This window comes from Macaca mulatta, chromosome X, assembly GCF_049350105.2.
Source record: "Macaca mulatta isolate MMU2019108-1 chromosome X, T2T-MMU8v2.0, whole genome shotgun sequence".
NCBI lineage: Eukaryota > Metazoa > Chordata > Mammalia > Primates > Cercopithecidae > Macaca > Macaca mulatta.
Window position 1 is genome coordinate 146,170,534 of NC_133426.1, and position 22,035 is coordinate 146,192,568.

A 22,035-nucleotide genomic window follows, 5' to 3' on the forward strand; every position below is an offset into this window, starting at 1 on the left:
CCATACACATGCTACCTTCAATGCACAGGTGGCATCAAGCACACTGCCAAGCACAAAGTACACTTTCAACATGTATTTGCTGATTTGGCTGGACTTTTATCTATGCAGTAACAAGGTACAGTGTTATTAAAAACTCCTACAAATATCTTACCCTCCCCAAATTAGGTATTGCCATAAAATACCAGTTGAACTCATGTAGAAATGGTCAAACTTCTTTTAATTGTGCAGGTCAAGAAGAAATTAGAAACTTAGTTCCCATCAACAAATTGCTTCCACATTATTTTAATGTCAAACCGAGACCTTTCCAAAAAAAAAGAGGCTGATATATCAATCATATCATACCAAAGTTTATTGATTACATCAAACAAAAATTTCTGTAATGGAAAAGGCAAGTTGCAGTCATAAAAGATGGCATTCACATTCATTTTAGAAAGCAATAACGTAGATGTAAAAAACTGCTTAAGTGGAAAATGTAATATTGCAGTCCCATTTTGCAAGCTGAAAAATGATTTTGTCAACACGCATAAAATCTGCACATTTATATACTGCATGTTATTAAAAAATTCCTTCACTAAATTATTATGAATTTTGCAAAGTTAGGCTTACATTTATATTGTTGCTGGTGTATATGTAGTAGATATGGAATGAATGTTTTCAGTTTAGTAGGTAACATCCTCAAACAATGGACAACAGTTGTGAAAGTTACAAAGATATTTTGTTAGCTCAAAATTATTCAAATTATAGGCAGATGATCTTATGATTACATTTTTTTCCCTTTCTCTGTCACAAATAGGGTGATTACATTGTAGTGCTAGGAATACATGGTCTATTTCAAGTTATTCGATCTGCTAACCCCACACTAGCCATTTTTTAGCTCTTCAGTAAAGTATCTTTTAAAAAGGAAAGCCAGGTGCTTCTCAAGGATCTAGGCCATGATATCATATATCATTGCCATTCTGAATTTGAGCTGCAGTGTCACAATGTAATGTGTAGCTGAGACGTAACTCTAAATCCCCCTTAATCCTTGTCTTTCTTTCTTTCTGGCTGGAAAGAATTTTACATACAACCAGTTACTTTTCTACTAGATTATTCTGTTAACTCTTCAATGGTACTGCATTAAACAAGCCTCTCTACTGTGGCTCTCTTGTCTGTATTCACAGTTCCTATAGATTTTATGTAAAACAGCAATAATAATACAGCAACAACAACCATAAGAACAAGAAAACAAGCACAAAATATCAAAAGCTTTCCTGGGTTAGACTTTTTAGCTCTTTGGAATAGGCAAAGAATACAGAGACTTTGTTTTCAGCAGCTTACCTCAAATACAGGCTACCAGAACACAGCGCACTTAGGTAAGTTGTGAATGACATGTAACAAAATGCTCAAAAATAATACTGATATATGAGAGCAAATGTAATAATGAAAAAGGGTCCATAATGATGGAATGGCTTCTGATAACTGAAATTATGTTCTTTTCTAGAATTTAGAAGAAAATCATACCTAAACATTAACATAAAATATATGTGGAAGAATCAAATGTGCCATATGGACTATATAAATATAATACAGATTAACTCCAATACTTTTCCAAATCAAGGTACAATATAAACATTAATAATAGTACAGGCATGCCAGAAAGACCAAAAAAAAAAAAAAAAAAAAAAACTAGCAGTCAAATAAATATGGTCATTTATATCCAAAAAAGTATGTGTTTAACATTGAATGAAGACATTTCACATTTATGTTTCAAGTGAGCTAATTAGAAGGCTAAATCTTCCTTCTAGCTCAGCTACTCAAGGACTTTACCAAGGTCAGTCTCATGGTTTAGAGTTAAACCATTTCCCTGTCCAAGTTAAGAGACAACATTCATCTTCACGGAGTCATGGCTCTACAAGCTGAACCACTGTTTTGGGGTGGATCCTTCCCCCTTTCCAAATTGGCCATGTTTAAGAAAAAGCACTGCATATATGCACAAATGCAATCTCTTTCAAATAAAAACCATCAACAGTTTAAAATAAGCTATTTTTCTTCCTCTTCACATAAAATTATAAAAGGCTAATGTTCAGAATGACCTTTATTTTTATATAACTATGGTTTAAACCACTTTACTGCAGATCCCAGTAAAATCAACACTGGAAAAATCTGTTTACTTCCTAACTACTTTGAGGGGCTACTAAGTGATTGGAAATGTTTTATGCTTTATTTTCAAGTCTAGTAGGCTTACACCCATAAGTGGGGTTTAATTCAGAAGAATAAAAAATAAACAATTTTTTTCTATTCCCACAAAAATACCCGTAAGTTAACACTTTCCACATAAGTGTTCAAGGTATTTTTTTTTGGCAAGAATATTCTACCAAGACATAAGTAGCACATGGGTAAACAGAAGGGATTAACTACTTTGTCTGATGCATTGATACTATTTAGTCCTTCTGTATTTTCAAGTATTCCTTATGTACTTTTGAAAAACAAAATTAAGATGATCATTTAGGAGGAACAAGAAATGTGATCCAAATAGTCTATTTCTTCTGCCAGGCAAAAAAAGTAATATTAGCAAAATCTATTCATTCTCATTGCATAACTTCTACTTTATACTATTGTATTTAAATCCATTCACAGAGTTCATGGGTTAAAAGAGCACCCATTTGAGTTATATTATTCTATCTAAAGCCAGAATTCTAAGTATTCTTGCTTTCAACTTTCATGTAATTCTTAACTTACAGCTTTGGCCATAAAGGCTACTTACAATAATTGTAAATGCTTAAGAGAATCATTTGGTATTTTAATGAACATTTATTGTGAACTCTAGACATGAGAGTGGTTTAGTGTGTTGCATATCAAGTATCCTGAGATGATAACTTTTTGTAGTTGTTTCTTCATGCTTTCTTTTTTAGCTGTAACCACTGTCAGTATGCTTGTAGGACAATAACATAGGCAGTTCAAGATTCGGATTCTGAAAAATGTAAAATATACAGATTTAAAAGGCTTATTTTAATAATGTGAAACCATCTGTTAAGCATTTTCAGAAATAAGTAGTAAATTTTGTTATGAGAGTAAAGCAACTGTCTTAACAAAGTGCCAAGTTTTATTCACATGCAGGGGAAAAAAAGAGTGGCATTATAACCAGATTTTAATCCTTTCTTCATTTGTCAGCTGAATAGATTCAGGCTTGCTTTTTGCTTTTGGATTGTTCCAGGGTTCTCCTAATACTTTCTACCTCTGGGATTATTTACCATAGCAGAGGTTTTGCTTGCTATGATCCCTTCTCCTCTAGGCTGGGAGGTCCCTGAAAACAGGAACATTTTATTTACCTTTTATCTCCAGCAGCTAGTATAGTGTCTGGCACACAGCAGATACTCAGGAAATGTTTGACGAATGATTAGATTACTATTTTTCTTGATGTGTTAATTTTGACAGAGGAAGTCTGAAGATATATCCAGCTTTGGAAGATTATTGTGAAAATATTCTTCCTTTTTACTGAAAGAAGCACATTTCCCCCTACAATATGGAAGTCAGTTTTCCTTTTGGTAGATCACGTATCTATGAGTCAACTGATTCTTCTGGTTTTTTTCTTATGCTTCATCTTTTTGGAAGAGAAACCGTGGATATTTCCCTATCAAATCTGTAGATTCTTCTCTGTCCTCTAAACATCATCAAATGCTATGATCAGGATGGTGCATGACAGACAAACTGATCATTAAGTGTAAGTCAAATATGTTAAGAAATGGAAGTCATATGTCAAAACAGGGAGCCTGATTCTCCACTCTAAAACTCAATCTTTTTGAACCTGAGTAGTGGAAGGTCTTAAGTAGTATGCTATTTTCTTCCCATTCTGGGACACCTCCTTTGCCATGGTTGGACTAGAAGTTCATCAGAATATCTTCCATATCTATTTATGTTCCACATTCTCCAGAACCGCTAATAGGTTTTCCGGTAGCTCGGCAGAGTCATGGCGACTCTAACCAAAATGAGGTTGCCATTCATATTAAGAATGTAACTCACATTGAGGAGTTAGGTAGTTTCCTTACTAACCAAGGAACAAACTAGATGCCTAAACTAGCTGCGAATTATTGTCCTTGGAGGAGAAATAATGCCACATGAAAATCTATTCCTGGAAGAAATAACTGCATTAAAAATAAGATAATTGTTTTTAAAAAATACTTCCTCAGTTCTATGTTAGACATTGAAGGAGATAAGGCCCTGGAGAGGCCAAAAGCAATAGCGGTGTCTTCTATCCAGCCCAGTCCCCCAAACCACAGACGAAGCTAAAGAGAGCAATCCAGGGGGATACAAAATTAGCCAGAAACAATATTGCTAAAATGCATCACACAGCTTAGAGCAAGGCAATCTGGGACAAAGGGGTCAAAGACTTTGAAGGTTACTTGTGAAGCAGATTTATTACTAAGGGAAAAGATACACAGGTAAGTTGTTCAAAAATGGGTAAAAGGATGCTAACTGTGGTAAAATGAGTCTGCTTCTAAAATAACAGTGCAGATGCAGACTGATGAACTCCAGGAAGACAGAAGAACCAATGGATTCAATCCATTAATTTAACTTGCATTCTTTACTAGAGGGTGGCAGAGTTGACAGCTGTTGAAAAAAACGGGCCTATGAGGTGGACTCGCAATTATTAGCTTCAAAGTGAACTAACCCACAATTTTATTCGTGATGATCATTAATTTTTATGTGTGCATGAAAGATGGCCCTGCGCTAAGCTGTGTAGAGTTGTTTCTAAGCTGACAAGCTTGGAAGCCTTGTTCATGAATTACTCTAAATTCCTATGGATGGATAAAAGACCTCCAGAGGTCTGGGTTGTTAAAGGCCCCCCTGAAGGAAATACAGACTACACATAAAGGAGTCATTCTGAGTTCAAGGGTCCCTCTCATGGCATATCAATTCCTCCCAAATATTTCTGGGGGTAAATGAAATATATTACAAAGTGAATTTAATCATTTTTGGAAACATTATTATAAAGCATTTTATATCATTAGGCAAGCATCCCCCTGAATGGCTATGAAAGATTTTACCTCTGAAAGTTGAAACATTTAGCTTGAATAAAACTTGACATTAAAAAAGTTATGATTAGACTGATTCATTGATATATATTTGGAGATCAGACATTTACAAGGACATAAGTGTATACAGTACCTGCAAACACACAGACACAGCACATGAAAGTACAAACACATTTAGTTATTTTCACATAATTCCCAAGAGAACATGCAATGCTAAATTGGCTTGATATTATACAGATGCAATTTTGGAATATTTATTTTTAATTTTCCAAATGATCTTTATAAATCAGTTATATTTCCTGATCAATATTAACAAACATTTTCACATGATGGCCTTGCCATTACAACTTGCCCCTTACAAATTAAATATGCTGTATCAACATTTGGCTCTGAAAAATGTTTAACATTTTATTGGGGGGGGGGGGCTTAGCAAATTTTAAAAGCATATTTCCCCATATTCCAAGTAATGCATCTTTATATTTTTGCAAAGAATATTGTAAAGTTCACCACACCAACAGCAGAGAAAATTTAGAGAGTGATATTTTCATTTTTTCTTTATAATGCTGTTAATCTGTTTTTTTAAAGCCAGCCCATTTGTTTAACACTAGGTACCTGTTACAATACATTAGATTCGTCTGAGAATGTTCGTAAAAGAAGAGGTCTGACTGAAGGTCTGGCGGATAATGAGTCAGATGCCCTTCTACAGCTCAGATTTCTCTGTAATAGTGAGGCAAAGATACTTAAAGCATGTGAAAATCAGTTAACCTACCTGGTGATTATATATTTAAAAAAAAAGGTAAAAGAAAAAATCATTTCCTATAGACTACTCCTCTGACCAAAAGTACAAATGATTACACTATATAGTAAATGCATAACATTCAAATGAATACATTCAAAGGCCTAAAAAAGTCTCCAACTCGAATTGTTTTTGTGGTAGAAGTAAATAGACAACAGTAGTATGTGGCAAACTTGGGTTTTTGGAATGGCACTGATAAGTAATATGGTAAGATGAGTCAATATGGTTTGATTAGTAAACCTTACCATCCTTTTGGTGAACACCTCTGAGAGTTGTGCCGGTGCTGTGAGTATATCAAACAAAGAGAAATTTGTGCAAAACATTCCTGTCCTAGTGAACAGACTAGCTCTAACACGCCATGGCTACTGCATACCGTGGATCAATGAAGACTACAGACCCATAGTCCAAGCTTTTAAAAATTACTTCCTCTCCAGTGTGACAATTTGGAAGGTGAACACATGATTAAAAGAAAATGACAAAATACTCTAAGCATCAATAGAAGATATAAAATGAGTCATGAGAAGTAATTTTTCATAAAGAATCAGAAAATGGTGTCAGGCAAATGAGAATGCAAGCAAGTTGGTACATTAAGAAAGGAAATCACCTTATTCACTCCAAGAGAAACTGTGATTGCTGGAAGTTTGAGAAAGCATGAAGATAGTAGATGTTCCTGAGGAAGGGAGGCGTTTCGTTACCTTGTTCACAATTGCACAAAAGGTGGAAAATTGCAGTAGAAAAAAGAGAAATGCAAAAACCAAAAAAAAAAAAAAGTAAATAATCTCTCAAATGTAAGACATTTAAAAAGAAACCTTGAGAATTCGAAGCCGAAATGATATGTTAGTTTTGAAGACATTATTTTCTGAAGTAAAAGCAGAGTCAGTGATAGGAATAGTCTATTATTATGTGCCAACTACTATTTCTCTACATGTCAATTTGAAATTATTTTGTTAATGGGAAAATTGACTATTTTAAATAAAATAGCTTTAAAATATGCTTCTTGTTAAAATAAGACTTATCTCTAATCATTAATTCACTATCCTACATTTGTTCAAAATCCATTGCTCAAAGAGTTATGTCCAGGGTCCACTGCCAATCACCAATCTATCTTGAAGTAATTATCTCCCCTATCCAACTGTACAGATACACTATGAAAGGACTGACTGCTCTTAAGAAGTTGCAGGATAAAAACCTAATCAAAAATAACAATGAGAAAGCATTTGGTGATATCACATTTCAGTCCCATTTGCCTCTGACCAATGCTTAACTTCCTTTCTTACAACCTAATTTGATTGGTTTCCCTGTTTTTCCTACAGAGTCCTCTTTAGAAAGATAGGCTAAATTTTACCTAGGTATTATTTTTTTTCCCCTTAAAACACCCAGAAAAGTAAAAATGGATAAAGTTTAACTAGCAAACCTAAGGTTATTTTTTTTCCTTCTGATTCTGTGCCTGAAATTATAAGGTAATTTACAGACTCAGTTTTGGCATTGCCCAAGCAAAACAGAAGATGAGTGGTCAACAATGTGGATGAGTTTAACAACTCTGCTAATACAGATTACCCATATTGTCTACTTAGTGACTTAAAATGGGCTTTAAGAAACCAGCTAAAGTAACATATGTATCCAGCAGATTCTAATAAACAATTAAACTTTTAAAGGTAAATAATTTATTCATGTTTTGACAACTACGTTTTTTCTTGTTTTTACCTTAAATGAAGAAAGTTGGTGGAATGAAAAAAGCTGGTAGACATGTTGGTAGAATGCAAATTCCCAACTGATAAAGCTAGAGAATATTTAGATTCTGAGAAAAAGATTTTAATTGTTTCTATCTTCTATTTTATGGGCAAAAACCCTGCGACAAGATTAGCATGATACCAAGTTCCCCACCCCCGTGTTTAATGCACAAACCTATCTATTCAAGACTGCAACTGTAAGCACGTTTTGGTGTGCTCAAAAACTTGTATCCAACCATTGGAGATAAAAGTATTTCTATGAAGCAAAAATGTTAGGAGTTAATGGATTAGGTGTTAAAACTACTTTATAAAGGAAATGAAAGTACAGAAAGCAGGAGAAAGCATGGAAAGAAGAACTAAAGCAATAAAAAAACTGATAGAGCTAGCAACTGGCAGTGGGGTGGGGTAAACAGGAGATAACGAGCTAAAACAGAATGAAATTTCCACATTCCTTTGCAGTCACCTAGAGAGCTTTGACACCAGCTCAATTAGCAGTATGTCAAAGAGGCCAATGGATAAAGGCCCATGTCAACAGCCACGACATTAGGATTAAACTTTATTTTTGTCTAATCCAGCTAACAGGGCTATTGCCCTCTGAACCCACGGTTGTATACGACACTGTAAGAATCATAATAGTAATCATCATTATTATAATGATTAACTATATTCTCCAAAATTTCCAAAGTGCTTTCTCTGGGAATTTGGCTCAGACAGTTGACATTCTTCCCTTCCCTGTCTGCTACTCTGAAAGAGCTCTCTACATAATGGAATATTTCTTCCTGTTTGTGCTGACATCCCATGCTAAGCATGGCCATGTTGCTGGGTGCATTCCCATTAAATTATAGTCTTCCTTTGTCTACCTTCGGCGAAGTTAAGCCTCCTTTTTGATTGTGGTGACTTACATGAGAAAACTTCACACAGGATATGTGGAAATTACTCCACTGGAAATGTGAAATGGTATTTGCTACTTGGCCAGAAAGTCGAGGTATATTTCACTGATTTACAGACAGCCAATGACTATGCTTAGGGGGGAAACAACTTTTGAAATACAAAAATCCTATAATTGAACTTTCCTTGAGGTGTTATCCTGTTGTTTCACTGTTCAGTGCTCAATGGTAGTTTCATCATATACCATCAACAGCATTGCTATGCAGTTTTGTCACTTCATAAAGCTAAAGAAAAACTCTAGGATTCTTAATAATGGAACTTTGGGGAAAAAAATTAACCTCATTGCTAAAAATACAGCTGATGGATACATGGCTTAACTATAACCCTTGAGTTAAACAACTGAGAGAACCTATATTTGAAGATACTGGAATTCTTTCTAATACTAGCATTATGACAGAACTCAGTTGCAGTGGAGGCTGCCATACTAGCGATTTTACTGGAGGTTTCAGGAGGTAGTGATTTGAAATAGCTCAATTGTGTTAAAACAAGCCATATCACTGATTCTGCTATTCTGTTTAATACCTGCTTACAAAAGTATTCCATATGAATGCTCCTTATAACTAGAGTGAGAGCTCCTTGTGAGCTAGGGCCACACCTGATTCATCCGTGAATTACCAACACCTAGTACAGTAGCTAACTCATAGTGGGCCCTCAGGCAAGGTACGCTGAATTGAACAGAATTCAGCATAAGGCTGCTCTTGTAATTGTTAAATATAAATAGCTTGGCTTCTTTCTCAAATGCCATAGAGACATTTTCACTACACACTGCTAAGTCCCCTTCTCAAAGCAGCTGCCAAGACCCACATTCGAAAAGCACTGGCAGCTGACCTGCCACATTTCTGGCTGTGTGTATAAAGTGTTCACGATACTTATTGGTTTAAGTCAGGGATTCTTCTACTCTAGGTAGAGACACACATTTGACCACATCAGGGGATCTATCAGGATATGGGGCAGACCCAGTATCTTCTGCCTCTCTTTAAAATGAGGCCAATGTCTTAGCAAGGAATACTGAACAAAGTAGGAAATCACACAGAGTGTCAGACTGTTGGTGACTGAGCATGAAGACTAAAATATTTGGGGGAAAGTAACATACTCTTTCTCCCTTATCTTAGAAGTTGGCCTCCACCTCTTTGATATAGCCAAATAGGGCCTTATATAAACAGATGTGACTTATCAGAATAGCCATGGCTGCCATGTTGCAGTAGGCCTTTATGCATTCATATTGCACTACTTTGCTCTTGCATTTTCTCATAAGAAAAAAAAAAAGAGGCAGCGCTGCTGAGTGCCCACAACATGTTGCCTCATTTGCAACTCTTGAAATCCTGCAGAGTCTGAAAAACCATTTAGCCTTTCAGACATTGGATGTAAAGAGAGATGTTCATCAGCAGGTGGTTCAACAAATGTTTATTGGTTCAACGAGGGTAGGAATAAATGAATGAATGATTGCATGAATGAAAATGATTATGGAAATTTTCCTGGTTGTTCTAGCACATCAGCATGCCCAGCTATAGCACAGACACTAGAATTCTTCCTACGCCGGACATAACCCATAACAAATTTCATGCTAAACCCCTGGCAACGGTCTATGCTGCTAAGTAAAAAAGGATGCAGTCCCAGAACTCCATACTTTCAACAGAAGTTCAGAATCTGTTCACGTAAAAAAAAAAAAAATGTTCTAAGTCTTTATCTGTGACTGCTTAGTAGCATCCCACAATTTAATGGTCTATGTAAGAGTCACCTCCAGCCAATGTCTAACTTTTTAAAGAGAGGGCCTAATAAGAAAAAAGATGATATGTTTGAAGGTTTTGTTTTCTGAGATATTTCTATAATCTTTAGACCATGTAGCTGGGTGTGAGCCATTATTTAAAATGAGTTCCATTACCTCAAATAAGAGACATATTTAGGATCACTCCAAAGTATACTCCCAAATAAGGAGGATGGAAGAGCAACTTGGAAATCCTTCCCTGAAAAATTCTCTATTATAAAAAGCCCCAAATCATTTCTTATTGCAACATATTTTATTTGGTTTCATGCAAATTGCCACCTGAGACATTCTGGGTGGTCTGTTGTATCAACCTGTTTTATCCCTGTTCAACTGATATTGAGACATAATCAGGTATTTCAATGCAACTTTTCCATCCTAAAACACCAGACTAGAGTATAGCAGTCATACCTAAGCTAACATTACTGCGTTCAGTTCCAGCCCATAAGACATGCAGAAGCAGTGAGTTAAGAGCAATTCTGGCCAACTAACTACACACTGACTGGCCTGGTATATGAAGAATCAATGTACCCTATGACAGTTCTCTTTTTTTTGATTGGGGCTGACACTGACTTGTAACATGAAACTCCTCTTTTACAATTCTAATCACTGAAGGTTTTCTTACTCTAATCATTTCAGATCCCCATGTCTATCTAATATCAACTACTGGATTCTATCAATTCAACAGGCAAAAACAAAATCATGATGTAACAGTTTTGTAGCTAAACTGGTTGGCAAATTTATCAAATAAGTCAGGTAGTTGTAGCTTAGAATATTACCCGAAAATACTGCCTTGGAGGTGCTATAAGATCTAGTTGTGTCAATATGACAGAAACAGTTTTGTTTAACAAAATCAGCTACTGTTGGCAGGTATATGACATATTTAATTAGCCTGTTGGTCAAAATCTGCCAAAAGTTTTATTTTCCATGCTCATCTCCCTATTTCACTGTAAAGACTTTTAAAAAAATGTTTAAAAGATATCATAATAAGGCAGCAGAAAAAATAACTTCTCATTCCCACAGGAAATTTACAATTTAATAGGAAAAATAAAAGCACACTCATAAAACTATTTTGAATTTTTACGAGTGTGTTCCAGAGGCTAAGGATGTAGAAACCACATCCAGGGAATTCTCTTTGGTTCAAATATACTGCTGGACAGACAGGGCTAGAAGCAACACAGAGATTAAGCAGCACTATAATTAAAGGAAGGGGAAAGGTTTGAAAGAGGCAAATTGGTGTTATCAACTGAAAACAATCTGCAAACGGCCCACAGGGAAATTTCTAAGTTTAAAGCGAAAATGTTGGTGTGGAAATTCCTGGTGTGAAAATTCTAGGCTAAATACAAAATAAAATAATTTTTTCCTTTTAAAATTCCATATGGAGCATAGGAGATACTCCATATGGATTGCTGAAGGTCACATAGAACACTATTAAGGAATCTACTTACCACCTGCATTGGATAACGAAGTTTTTACTATACTTTTTATGCAGAAGAGGAAATTAAGTGATGAACCTGTAAGGAGGGGTTCAACATGCTGTAACTAATGTAATTTTCTAAATCAGGTTTTTAGCTCATGGCAGATATTGAGGCCCCTTCCAAAAATCAGGTTATAAGATAAACTTAGTTCTTACCCTGGCACTTCTTCTTCTTACATTCTTTAATACTATCAGAAGAATTTCAGGGAAAAGGCTGATAAATATTAGAAGAATTATAGCCAACCATGTGGATACAGAAGACAGCATTTGGGCAAATACAAAATACATTCTCTGTTGCTTGAGAAAAGGCCTGAAGTGGAAAGAAAATACATGATGGAAAAACAAATCAATTCCTGTCATATGAAATGGATGTTTAATTAAAATGTCTTTTGTATTTAAAAAGAATCTTCCTTACATACATTAATAAAAATAATTTTCTCTAGAATAACCCAAAAGTAATAAACAAATTTCATTTACCAAATGTTTGGGAAAAAAGGAATGATAATCAAAGGAGAAAAAAGACAATAAAATGCATTTGACTTGAAAACAATCAGGCAATCAATTCTAAAGCTGCCAACTGGCAACTATTTACATGCATTAGAAAATGCTGGTGCTTCAAAGACATTAAAGAGAAATGGTTCATTTTTATCCTAACAAGCATTTTATTTCCTCAGCTGTTTTATTAAGATGGGGATGGATTTGTGTTCTGTATTCAGAAATTCAAAAGACATTTTTATAACTCTCCCCCGATAAAAACACTATGTAAATATAAAAAGGACAGTAGAAGCTTATCATGTCTCTCAAATGGAAGGAATCTACCATTGTCATCCACAAAATATATTAACAGTATGTGCCAAACAGGCTGACACAGAGCAGAATACTTCTAATTGGACATTAAGCCTTAGAATCCAGAAATCCAGCGGGAACCCCCATTCTGGAGTCAGATTTCATTCCGAGTCATCCACTTCATTGTTAAGTGGCCACTGAGAAGCACAGCCTGTTTCCCTTCCCTTCTGTCTGAGCTGAACCACAGAGAGCCTCAGTAGCTGAAGCTATTGTTGTTTGAAGGTGAGGGGGAAGAACTGGTTGCTTAAGGACAGGATGCACATCAGACTGCCCTAGGATTAAGAGCTCCAGGTAGATAACTATGGTTCCTGTTTATTAGAAGACACATCATGCTTCCTGAAGATAATCTGGTTTCTCATTTAAAAATTAATGTCCATGCACCCTTATGTAACATGATAAAACTGAATTTGTGGCTCTACTTTTATGAAAACTAGATTGTGGAATAAAAGTGAGAACAGGGAGGTGGAAAAATTTATGAGGCCTAGGCTACACAGGCTTTCTGGGAAACGTCTGCCACACGGAAAAGACTTCTGCAGAACTCTACCTCACTCGAATTCTGAAGAACACCTTGAATAATGTTCTAGGCAGTTAACTGAGCCACAACAGGGGCCCAGATGACAAATGACAGCTAGTCACAGGGTGTTCCTTTGCATCATACATTCTGACTAATGTCTCCAGTTTTTTTTTTTTTTTTTTAAACTTCCATGTCATCTATGGAGTTTTGTAGTAGGGCAGTAAAAAATAAACACTATTTTTTCTGGATGTGGTTTGGGGCTCGGAAGTCATCATTCTCACTACCCAACCCCAAAGACAGGTGTGACTCAATGCCTCAGGGTAGAACATGTCCAGAGACATTAGTTGTGATCACATTCAGCTGAAGTTTCACATTGTTTCTAGTCACATTTTACTGGTTGCTTTATAAGTTTATATTCATGTAGTGGCTCAGCTCCACTTAATGATAATACTTCAGGCAATAAAATACAAAATAGATTAACATTTCATTTTTGGTATCACTAATGAATAGAAACAGGTGTGACAATATCTTAATCATTTACTGGATTTATTTTCATCAATAAGGAATAGTTTGGAAAGGGTTGAAAATGAGTTTGCTAGAAACATTTTATTCTTGTAGAAATTTTGCATAATTAGTTCAGATGCTGATTACATAGATTCATAGACAGAATTACGGTACTCTGGGCAGAACTACAATTGTATATGGTATGTTCTTAATCAACTTTGATTTATTTGTATACTATTAAAGAAAATAAGAGACTTCCTTCAGCTTCATTGCTCTCAATTACCTATAGAGGTACCAAAAATATGCTGTAATTATACTTTTTAAAGCTGGTACTTCCTTAAATGATTAGGTTTCTTATATTTTTATTTCTTAAAGTTTTATTTTTAAAAAGCTTTTCAAAATAGAGTTTCTTCTAATTAAGACTCAAGGGACATAAACATAGGACTCACATCTCTGTGATAAAATAGAATCATTTTTATGTAAGATTTTGCTCAAAGCAATGAAAACATGTATTTCTGAAATCTTACCCTATGGCTTGCTCTAGCCATGATCTCTGCTGCTGGCATCCTTGTCAGGGGAAGCCACTGACTAAAAAAAACAACTCTGACATTTAAAACCAAAATATATGTTTTTGGGAGTAAAGAAAGGAGATGCAAATATATAACTCTCCCAATCACAGCTTATGTGTCCCTCACTGGACTCTACTCTCCTTGAGTACAGTCCAGTCATCTCTCTATCCCATAGAGTCCCAAGCACAAAACTGATTCTGAACAAACATCTATTGAACCAAAATGAACTAAATGAACTTTAAGGACAAGTTGCAGAGTCTGCCTTTCTACATCTTCCCACCTCCACCAAAACAGTGAGATGGTGATTTCAAAATAGAACCCTCTGAGTATTAAGTAGTATATATCCTATACCTTGAGCACACCTGTAGTAACATGAATCATGGTTATATACTATAAAGAGAAAATAAGGGTCCAAATGGACAATAATGTATCTGTTGGCCAACATATCAGGTAGAAACTTCACAGGATGAGTATTTCCTCTGAAAATCACATGAGAGGTTGTGCTGAAAACTACAGTTTCACTAAAGAGATGTTTATACACCTTCAAATAGAAAGAGCTGGACGGGGCTACCAAAGGGAGGTCTTCTGAGTGATTTGTGCAGTCTATATACTTGTATTTAAAAATCTTACCCAAAATTAGTAGCACTACCAGCTAACAAGTAACCTTCAGGCCATTAATATTAAAGATGTGCCATCTTATACAATTAAAATTTTAAAAGTATAATGAATGCTTACATATATAGTGTACATACACGTGTGTCTACTTTGTTATTTACAGACTGCTCACATATGTACAATTGCTTACCAAATAATTCCTCCCCAGAAGAATGAGAAAAATACATAGAAGGCTAAAGAACCCCAAATCACAAAGTGATTTATCCACGTCCAGAATCGGGTATCCAAAGCAAGCTGAAAAGATAACAACACGAAAGGTTTCATGATGGTTACAAATTGCACCAGGCAATATGCTATAGTATCTAATAACTAGTACACAATGATACCTATGGAAGGATCTAGCTTGCGCCAGGGATCCAGAGGAGAGTGGAACTAAAACAGAATCCAGGTTTTTCAAAGAACAAAGGTGAGAAACCTAAGCTCTACCCTAAGGCCTCTAAACTCTGGAGTACAGGCTGGAGGTGTGATCAGGCTGAGTAGCTGGTAAGTGTAGGGCTGCAGATATCTCAGTACTGGGGAATGGGCAAGGAGTGAAGTAACGGTAGTATCTAGGAGTCCCAAGCCCCAGGTCCTCAGGCAATGGCTGCCAGGAAGATGATGGCAAAAGGAGACTTAGCTGGTGGAGGCAGATACGCTGAAAAGAAGGAGAGGGAAGGGGTAGCTAGGAAGGGTAGACAAACTACAAAACTTTCAAAGGTGCCGTGAAAGCTCAAATATAACAGATGGGAGTCACTAAATGCAAAGGCTCTATACCCCTAACATCATGTAGCAATCAATCATGAGTTTGACTATGTAGTGTATCTTTCCAATTGAAAAACCTGTATCTATTCCATTAAATTAATAAAATATTCAGTTAGATTTTAATCTCTTCATGTTTCTGCCAGGACCAATCACGTTTTCAGATTGTGGCATCTGGGGTTTTCAACAAGTATGGTCTATTTCGCTTGCTTAAAACTTCTGGGTCACATGAGCTAATATCCAGAGCTGTTAATTTTTATAGAGGAGATGATGTCTCAGTTTTGTTACTTGCTGTGACACCATGGTCATCAGCTCTCTGTTATAGTTTCTCATTTATAAACAGGATGTTGATAACATTATTAATGTAGCTCAATCTTGAACTGCTACTCTTCTAGCTGTTAGGGAAAATACTAATATGAATCCAAAGATAATACTAATATTAATCCCAAGAGGAGGGAGTGGAAGTCTTTGAGATACACTTGAGAAACACTGTGAAGGCCATTTGTAAGCCCTGTGGCTATATGCAAGGCCAGGGGAAAAAAGGAGCGGGGAGGCATCCATTTCAAATTGTGATACTGTGAGACATAATAAAAACCGAAAAGTAGCATTTATTGAAATAAGCACCACCCTAAGTGCTTTATTCACTAATTGAGTCCTCAAAAAACCCTAAGAAGGGTAGGCTCTACTTTTATCTCGACTTTATAGAAGAGGAAAGTGAGGCACAGAGAGGTAAAGTCACTTGCCCAAGGACACACAGCTAGTAAGTGGCTATACTAAGATGAATTGTAATGTCCTTTTAAGGTCCTAACATGTTACTGAAATAGATGAATAAAGCAAACATATGTTAGCTCTATCCGGTATGAGAAATAAACCATGAACAGAAATTTAGAGAGAAATTTGAGAGAGATCCTTTGACAATTATACTTCTGAATTCTGCTTCTAACCCCTGGACATGCTGGAATTCATTTAAACGTATTTACTCGTGGACCCCATGTGTGGTGTTGATTATTGGAATGATAAAAATAAAAATAATTTGAATTATGCTTTCAACTATAAGAGATTTCCAAATCATGGGCCTCAAGGGTAGCATTCAGTGAGGCTTTACAGCATTATCACATGGCTACATGTCAATGCCAATGATTTTGCCAAAATTACCTTCCTGCATTATATTCTTAGGCACTTTATCACTAACATGGGTAAATTTTAGTGATGAATACATTTTATACTTTTTATATTTATATAGATATATTATTTTTATATTTATTTTTAAATTAAATATATATACCTATATAAATAGAGACACGGTCTCACGATGTTGCCCAGGCTGGTCTTGAAGTCCTGGGCTCAAGCGATCTGCCTGTCTTGGTCTCCCAAAGTGCTGGGATTATAGGCGTAAGCTACCAACCTAGTCATCAGTAATGAATACATTTTATAAGATTTCACTACTACCAAGCCCTTTTTCACATATTATCTTGCTCACATATACTTATTTGAGGCCTGGGGTTCTTAAACAGATGTATAATTTTTAGAAGATTCAAGTACTTAACATAATTACACACACACACACACAAACACACATACACACACACACTCTCACTCTCTCTCTCTCTCCCTCTCTCGCTCTCACCCACAGCCTGTTTATATGCCACTTATCATAACGCCTTAAAAATAGCAATAAAGAAGAAACAGATTTTCAACATAAGTATGGTGTTTGAATTTTTTTTAAGTAAAACAAAATAAAGAGGATTATGATATACTGGGAAAAAACTGATCAAAAATAGTATACAAATACCCAAATCCCTAGCATCATACACATTTTAGTAAGTATTAAGGCAAATACTTGAATAACAACCCATAACAAAAAATAAAGGAGACCAAAAAATGGTATATTAGGATAAGACAAGAAAGTACTACAAAAACAGTATTAAAAAATATATGAATAAGTAAAAATCTAACCTTCAGGGTTACAGTGAATACTAAGACTGTAAAAACAATGGTTCCAAAAGTCCAGTTTCCGTATACCTGAAAAACATTTAATAATTACATGTATCATGTATACACAAGTATTATCTTAGTATTTTTTCATTTAAAAAAAAAGCCAAGTTTAATCCTGTGTATAAGTGCCAAATATTTTTGTATGAATTGTTTAGGGAACAGCTAGTCAGTAAGATCAGGCCACAATGCCAGATTTTCCTGGGATCCAATTTTCACAAACAGGTACACTACACCTGTGGTTGGTAGGGTTTATTTCTATTACTCCATGCAGCATTGAACAGGGAACTCACTGGTGTGATAAAGGCCAAAGAAAGCAACTACTCTAATAGCAGCAGTGTTCATCAAAACAAGTCATTTGGATGATTCATGTCTCTAAAAAATCTGATATGGGATTTTCCTATAATATAGAATTAAACCTCTCAAATGAGCAATAATTTGTAGACAAATGGATTTACATTTTTTAAATGAGTCTAATTTTTCTGGTTGTAAATACAAGAGCTATCAGCATGTGCACATCAAAAAAAAAAAAAAAAAAAAAAAGCAGATACCATGTATAAATCCAAATGATGGCAATGAATGGCACATATGCTTACCAAATGCTGTCAAGATCTGAATGCGTAACATTAAAACAGAAAATGAGATGTAAAAGGCTTTTTCAAAAAAATAAAAACAAAAATTAAGGTTAATAGAAGCAAAAAAAAAGGATTCACTCAAATCATACACGAGTGTTATGTTTTCTTGCTAGTAGTAATTCACACACTTACTGTAATTTCAGCAAACATTTAGAGGGAAGGTGACATATACAGTAAAACCTTATTAATTTGGACTTTATGAACTCAAAATGGGTAATGAATTAAACAGACACTTAACTGATGCTCTCACGCACCACCTGGAAAGTTGGCTGAGCAAATGAATCACACTGACTATAGGAGAGTATCTGCCTACTTTGGAGCAAACTCCTTTTAAGCAGTAGCCAGTTATATAAAATCTGTCTGCCCAATAAAACTAAAATAAAAAGTGAAAGTCACACAATCAGTTATAAACCTGAAGAGGCCAGGAAATCATAAAATCAAATCCATTCTTCTTACTGATGGGCAAAGCTGACCTGGGAAACTGATGTGATTTTCCCAAGTACGCACAGGATTTATGAGGACACTCTCTTTGGCAAGTTCTACATGTGACTACTTTAAAGTAGATCTGTGTTTCCCCAGCAAGTACTTTGTGATTAATAATTTTCATGGATTCATACTAAACTGATTTTTGTTAGTCCAAATTAGAGAGCTTTTGACTGTAGTGCCTAATTTTAAAGTACTGTTCAAATTCACTGAACCTATTACTTCTGTAACAGGTGTTACCAGTTTCCAGACATAGTGTCCTCAGTAAATCCTTTTTGAACCTTAGCTTTCCTTCACATTATGATTACAAAGAATGAATGACCATAAAAGGAGAATCTCAGAAATAGCAAAGGAGAACTTAGTGAAAGCAGTATGCAAGGTAGTGTTTTTGTTTTCCTATGTGTGGCTGCAGGAAGAAGGCCTCACCTGTCCCCCTCATCAGTAATTTTCTCCTAGAGTACAGCCAGGGCAAAATTATCCCAGTGCAACTGCCGAATGAGATAGTCATGTTCTAGGAAGACGCTGGCAGGAGCAGAGTAGCCTTTCTGGAGAATACTGTGCTTCCACTGGGAAGAGGAGGGAGAGAAGACAATTCCTCTCTTCACCTACTGGGCAAACACTCCAAAGATACGGCAGCGACCCCCTTCAGCTCCAAGCATAGAAGGCCACTATAAGTAAGAAATGAATGCAGCCGGGCTTTACTTTAAAATGGGAAAAACCTTTCTCACATCAAAGAGCGGAAGTCTGAAGTCCCAAGAACTCTGTTCATCTAGTAAAAATTGCAGCCAAGTTAAGGTTCCAGAAAGTTTGCACATAAGCTCTCTAGTTAGCCATGCACACAGAAAGCGATTGCTTATTTCACTTTTATTGTTCTAAAGAAGCTGTGAGAACTAACTACTGTATCTTCAGCAAAAGTTTGTAGAATGATTACAGCTAGAGTATGTATATGGTAGATCCAAGTGCCTATGGGAAAAAGATAAGCCATGCTTATAATACCAAAAGATGTAATGACAGTTCTTTTTACCTTTCCATTTTCTTCTAGGGATGCAGTCTGAAAAAGAAAGTAAGTCCCAAAGAAGAACACTGTCCCTTCAAAGGCAGCCAGAAATGTCCAATATAAGAAGGGGCCCAACTGTAGCATGGCATTGCCAGAAATTTTCCTATTGAGAAATGGGGAGAAAAAAACATTAGTGAAACTTTTCATTTAAACATGCAGTGAAATGTCAAAGGTGGGCATGGAGTTTGACCCTGTTATAATGAAGGGGGCTACCCTTAATGGCCTGACAGATTTTTGGTAAAGGGTCAGACTGAGCCAAAGGCTGACCTTCACGCAATCATCTCCTGACTCAGCCACTGGAGTAAACTCTCTAAACTCTTCTAAATTTTTGGCCACTGACAACAATAACATCAACAATAATTTGCTTCTATTTAATGGTACTTATATGCCAGGAACTGGGTTCAGGGTTTTATAGACATTTATTTTCACCCACATAAAAACATGAGATAGGTATTACTACCACTCATATCTGCTAATAAGAAGGAGCCTCAGAAAGGTGTAACACAATGGTGCTCAAACTTTGATGCACTTTGGAATCCCCTGAGGATCGTTAAAAACTAATGCCTGGTTGCCATCTTCATTCTGATTTAATTGGCATAAAGTATAACCTGGAGGTCAGGATATTTTTAAAGCCCCCCAGCTGACTTCAATGTGCAGTATAGTCTGGGAACCACTAGTGTAGCAGCTGTGCCAAAGTTCACTTGGTAAGAGACTGAGTTAATATACAATCCTGGATTGACCTGACTTCAGAGCATATGCTCTCAACCAAGCTACCAAGCTTTCCAAGAACAATTAAGATATTTATTTTAATCAAGATTTATTCCTGGAAATTTAACCTTTTTTTTTTTTTAGGTCTTACGGTGCCCTTTATATTTTTCCATCAAGTCAAATAACATGTCTGGAGTTGTATAATGATACTTTGATAAATGGGAGGTGGATAGATTAAGTTTAAATCTGTCAAAAATAGTACAACCTTCTCAGCACAAGTCGGAATGCTAAATAAGGCTACCAATTCTAATGGAGCAGAGCTGCAGAAAAAGACGGGTTGGTGCATGTGTTTCTTTTGGATTCTATTTCAAATTGCTCTTAACATTTAATAAATGATATCTAATTACTCAAATAACATACTTGTCGCTAATACTACCAAGAATGTCACTGGGCTGTATGGAGTAAGAAACACCTTTGTAATGTAAATGCAACTGATCCTTGTTCAGTTGGTATTGAGTACCATGGGGTTTCGTGCACATGGCAATTATGCAACTTTTACCTACTAGGATTTCCAGGTGCATGCAGCGATCTGAAACTCAGCGTATGCTCTCTGTCCTAGAAAAATGGCAGAATGAGATAGCTACTTCCCAGAAACAAGCTCTCCCCATAGCCAGTAAATCATGTTTCCAAGGCAACTAGGAACAACAGGTAAGGCACCTCTGTAAAGATCCTTGTAGGCAGTGCCCAACAACTGCCAGCCAATGTGGCTTTTGACAGTCACTGACTTGGGCTGGAGAAGAAAGGGCAAAAGCAGGAAGTGGTTCCTGTCTTTACAGGCCACTGATGGGAAGTACATCTCATTCAGTGTGGGAAAATAGCAGGAGCAGCATGATACGTTGAATTATAGGTCAGGTTTTCTAGCTGCATTCGAATAAAGAAGCTGTCAAAAACTCAGAATGGGGAAAGCAACGTGAAGGAGAGCATGAGAGAGAATCAAGATCTGGGGAGAGGCTGATGAGCAGCACAGGCCTGAGCACCTCCATATTATGGTGGGCAGCAGGTATACCAGAACGCTTTCTTTTGCCTTTTAAAGCTGTAGAAGAAACAAATTACACCTGTTCCCTCTATAGAAAAACTACAGTTTACTTTTTAAATGTCTCTTAAAAATATAAAAACATCCAATTATGCCGTTTCACATCCAAGTGTTTGGTAATACCCAAGTCACTAAATCACCAAAGGTAAAATCTATAATACACTATACAATGCCACTGCTAATATTAATTGGCATACTGTACAGAAAGCCATATAGGAAGACCAGGGCTTCGTGTTCACAAAGGAACAGTCAGAGTAAATAAACTACCTATACTCTGGTGACAGGTCAAGAGCAGTGTCTTGTCAGAGCAGGCATTCACGGCTTGCAAGTATGAGGTCAAAAAGGAAAGCTGCACTTTGGGCTCAGCAAAAGGTATGCCACGGTCTTTATTTTTGCATCAGATGTGGCAAGTCTATACAAAATTCAATAAATCATGACCTACACCTACAGCACAGTCACTAAAACCTTATGGAAACCCTTACGATATTTTGTACTC

The 22,035-nt window shown here is 36.1% G+C and overlaps 1 protein-coding gene across 5 annotated transcripts in view; it reads right to left on the bottom strand.

Moving 5' to 3' along the window:
- Window positions 1-325: 325 nt before the first annotated feature.
- ATP11C (ATPase phospholipid transporting 11C) overlaps window positions 326-22,035 on the bottom strand; it is a 203,178-nt gene continuing 181,468 nt past the window's right edge. For 2 of the 5 annotated variants that reach the window (XM_028842295.2, XM_028842292.2), the window contains 6 exons: window positions 19,706-19,841; window positions 17,528-17,593; window positions 14,964-15,067; window positions 11,882-12,035; window positions 5,625-5,729; window positions 326-2,950 (listed from right to left, as the gene is read on the bottom strand). In XM_028842295.2, the coding sequence (XP_028698128.1) occupies window positions 5,628-5,729; window positions 11,882-12,035; window positions 14,964-15,067; window positions 17,528-17,593; window positions 19,706-19,841 (562 nt within the window). In that variant the 3' untranslated portion in view covers window positions 326-2,950; window positions 5,625-5,627. Of the gene's footprint in view, window positions 2,951-5,624; window positions 5,730-6,295; window positions 6,504-11,696; window positions 11,763-11,881; window positions 12,036-14,963; window positions 15,068-17,527; window positions 17,594-19,705; window positions 19,842-22,035 lie in introns of those variants that run through there. The other 3 variants (XM_028842294.2, XM_015128326.3, XM_077989653.1) reach the window with 3 other exon arrangements.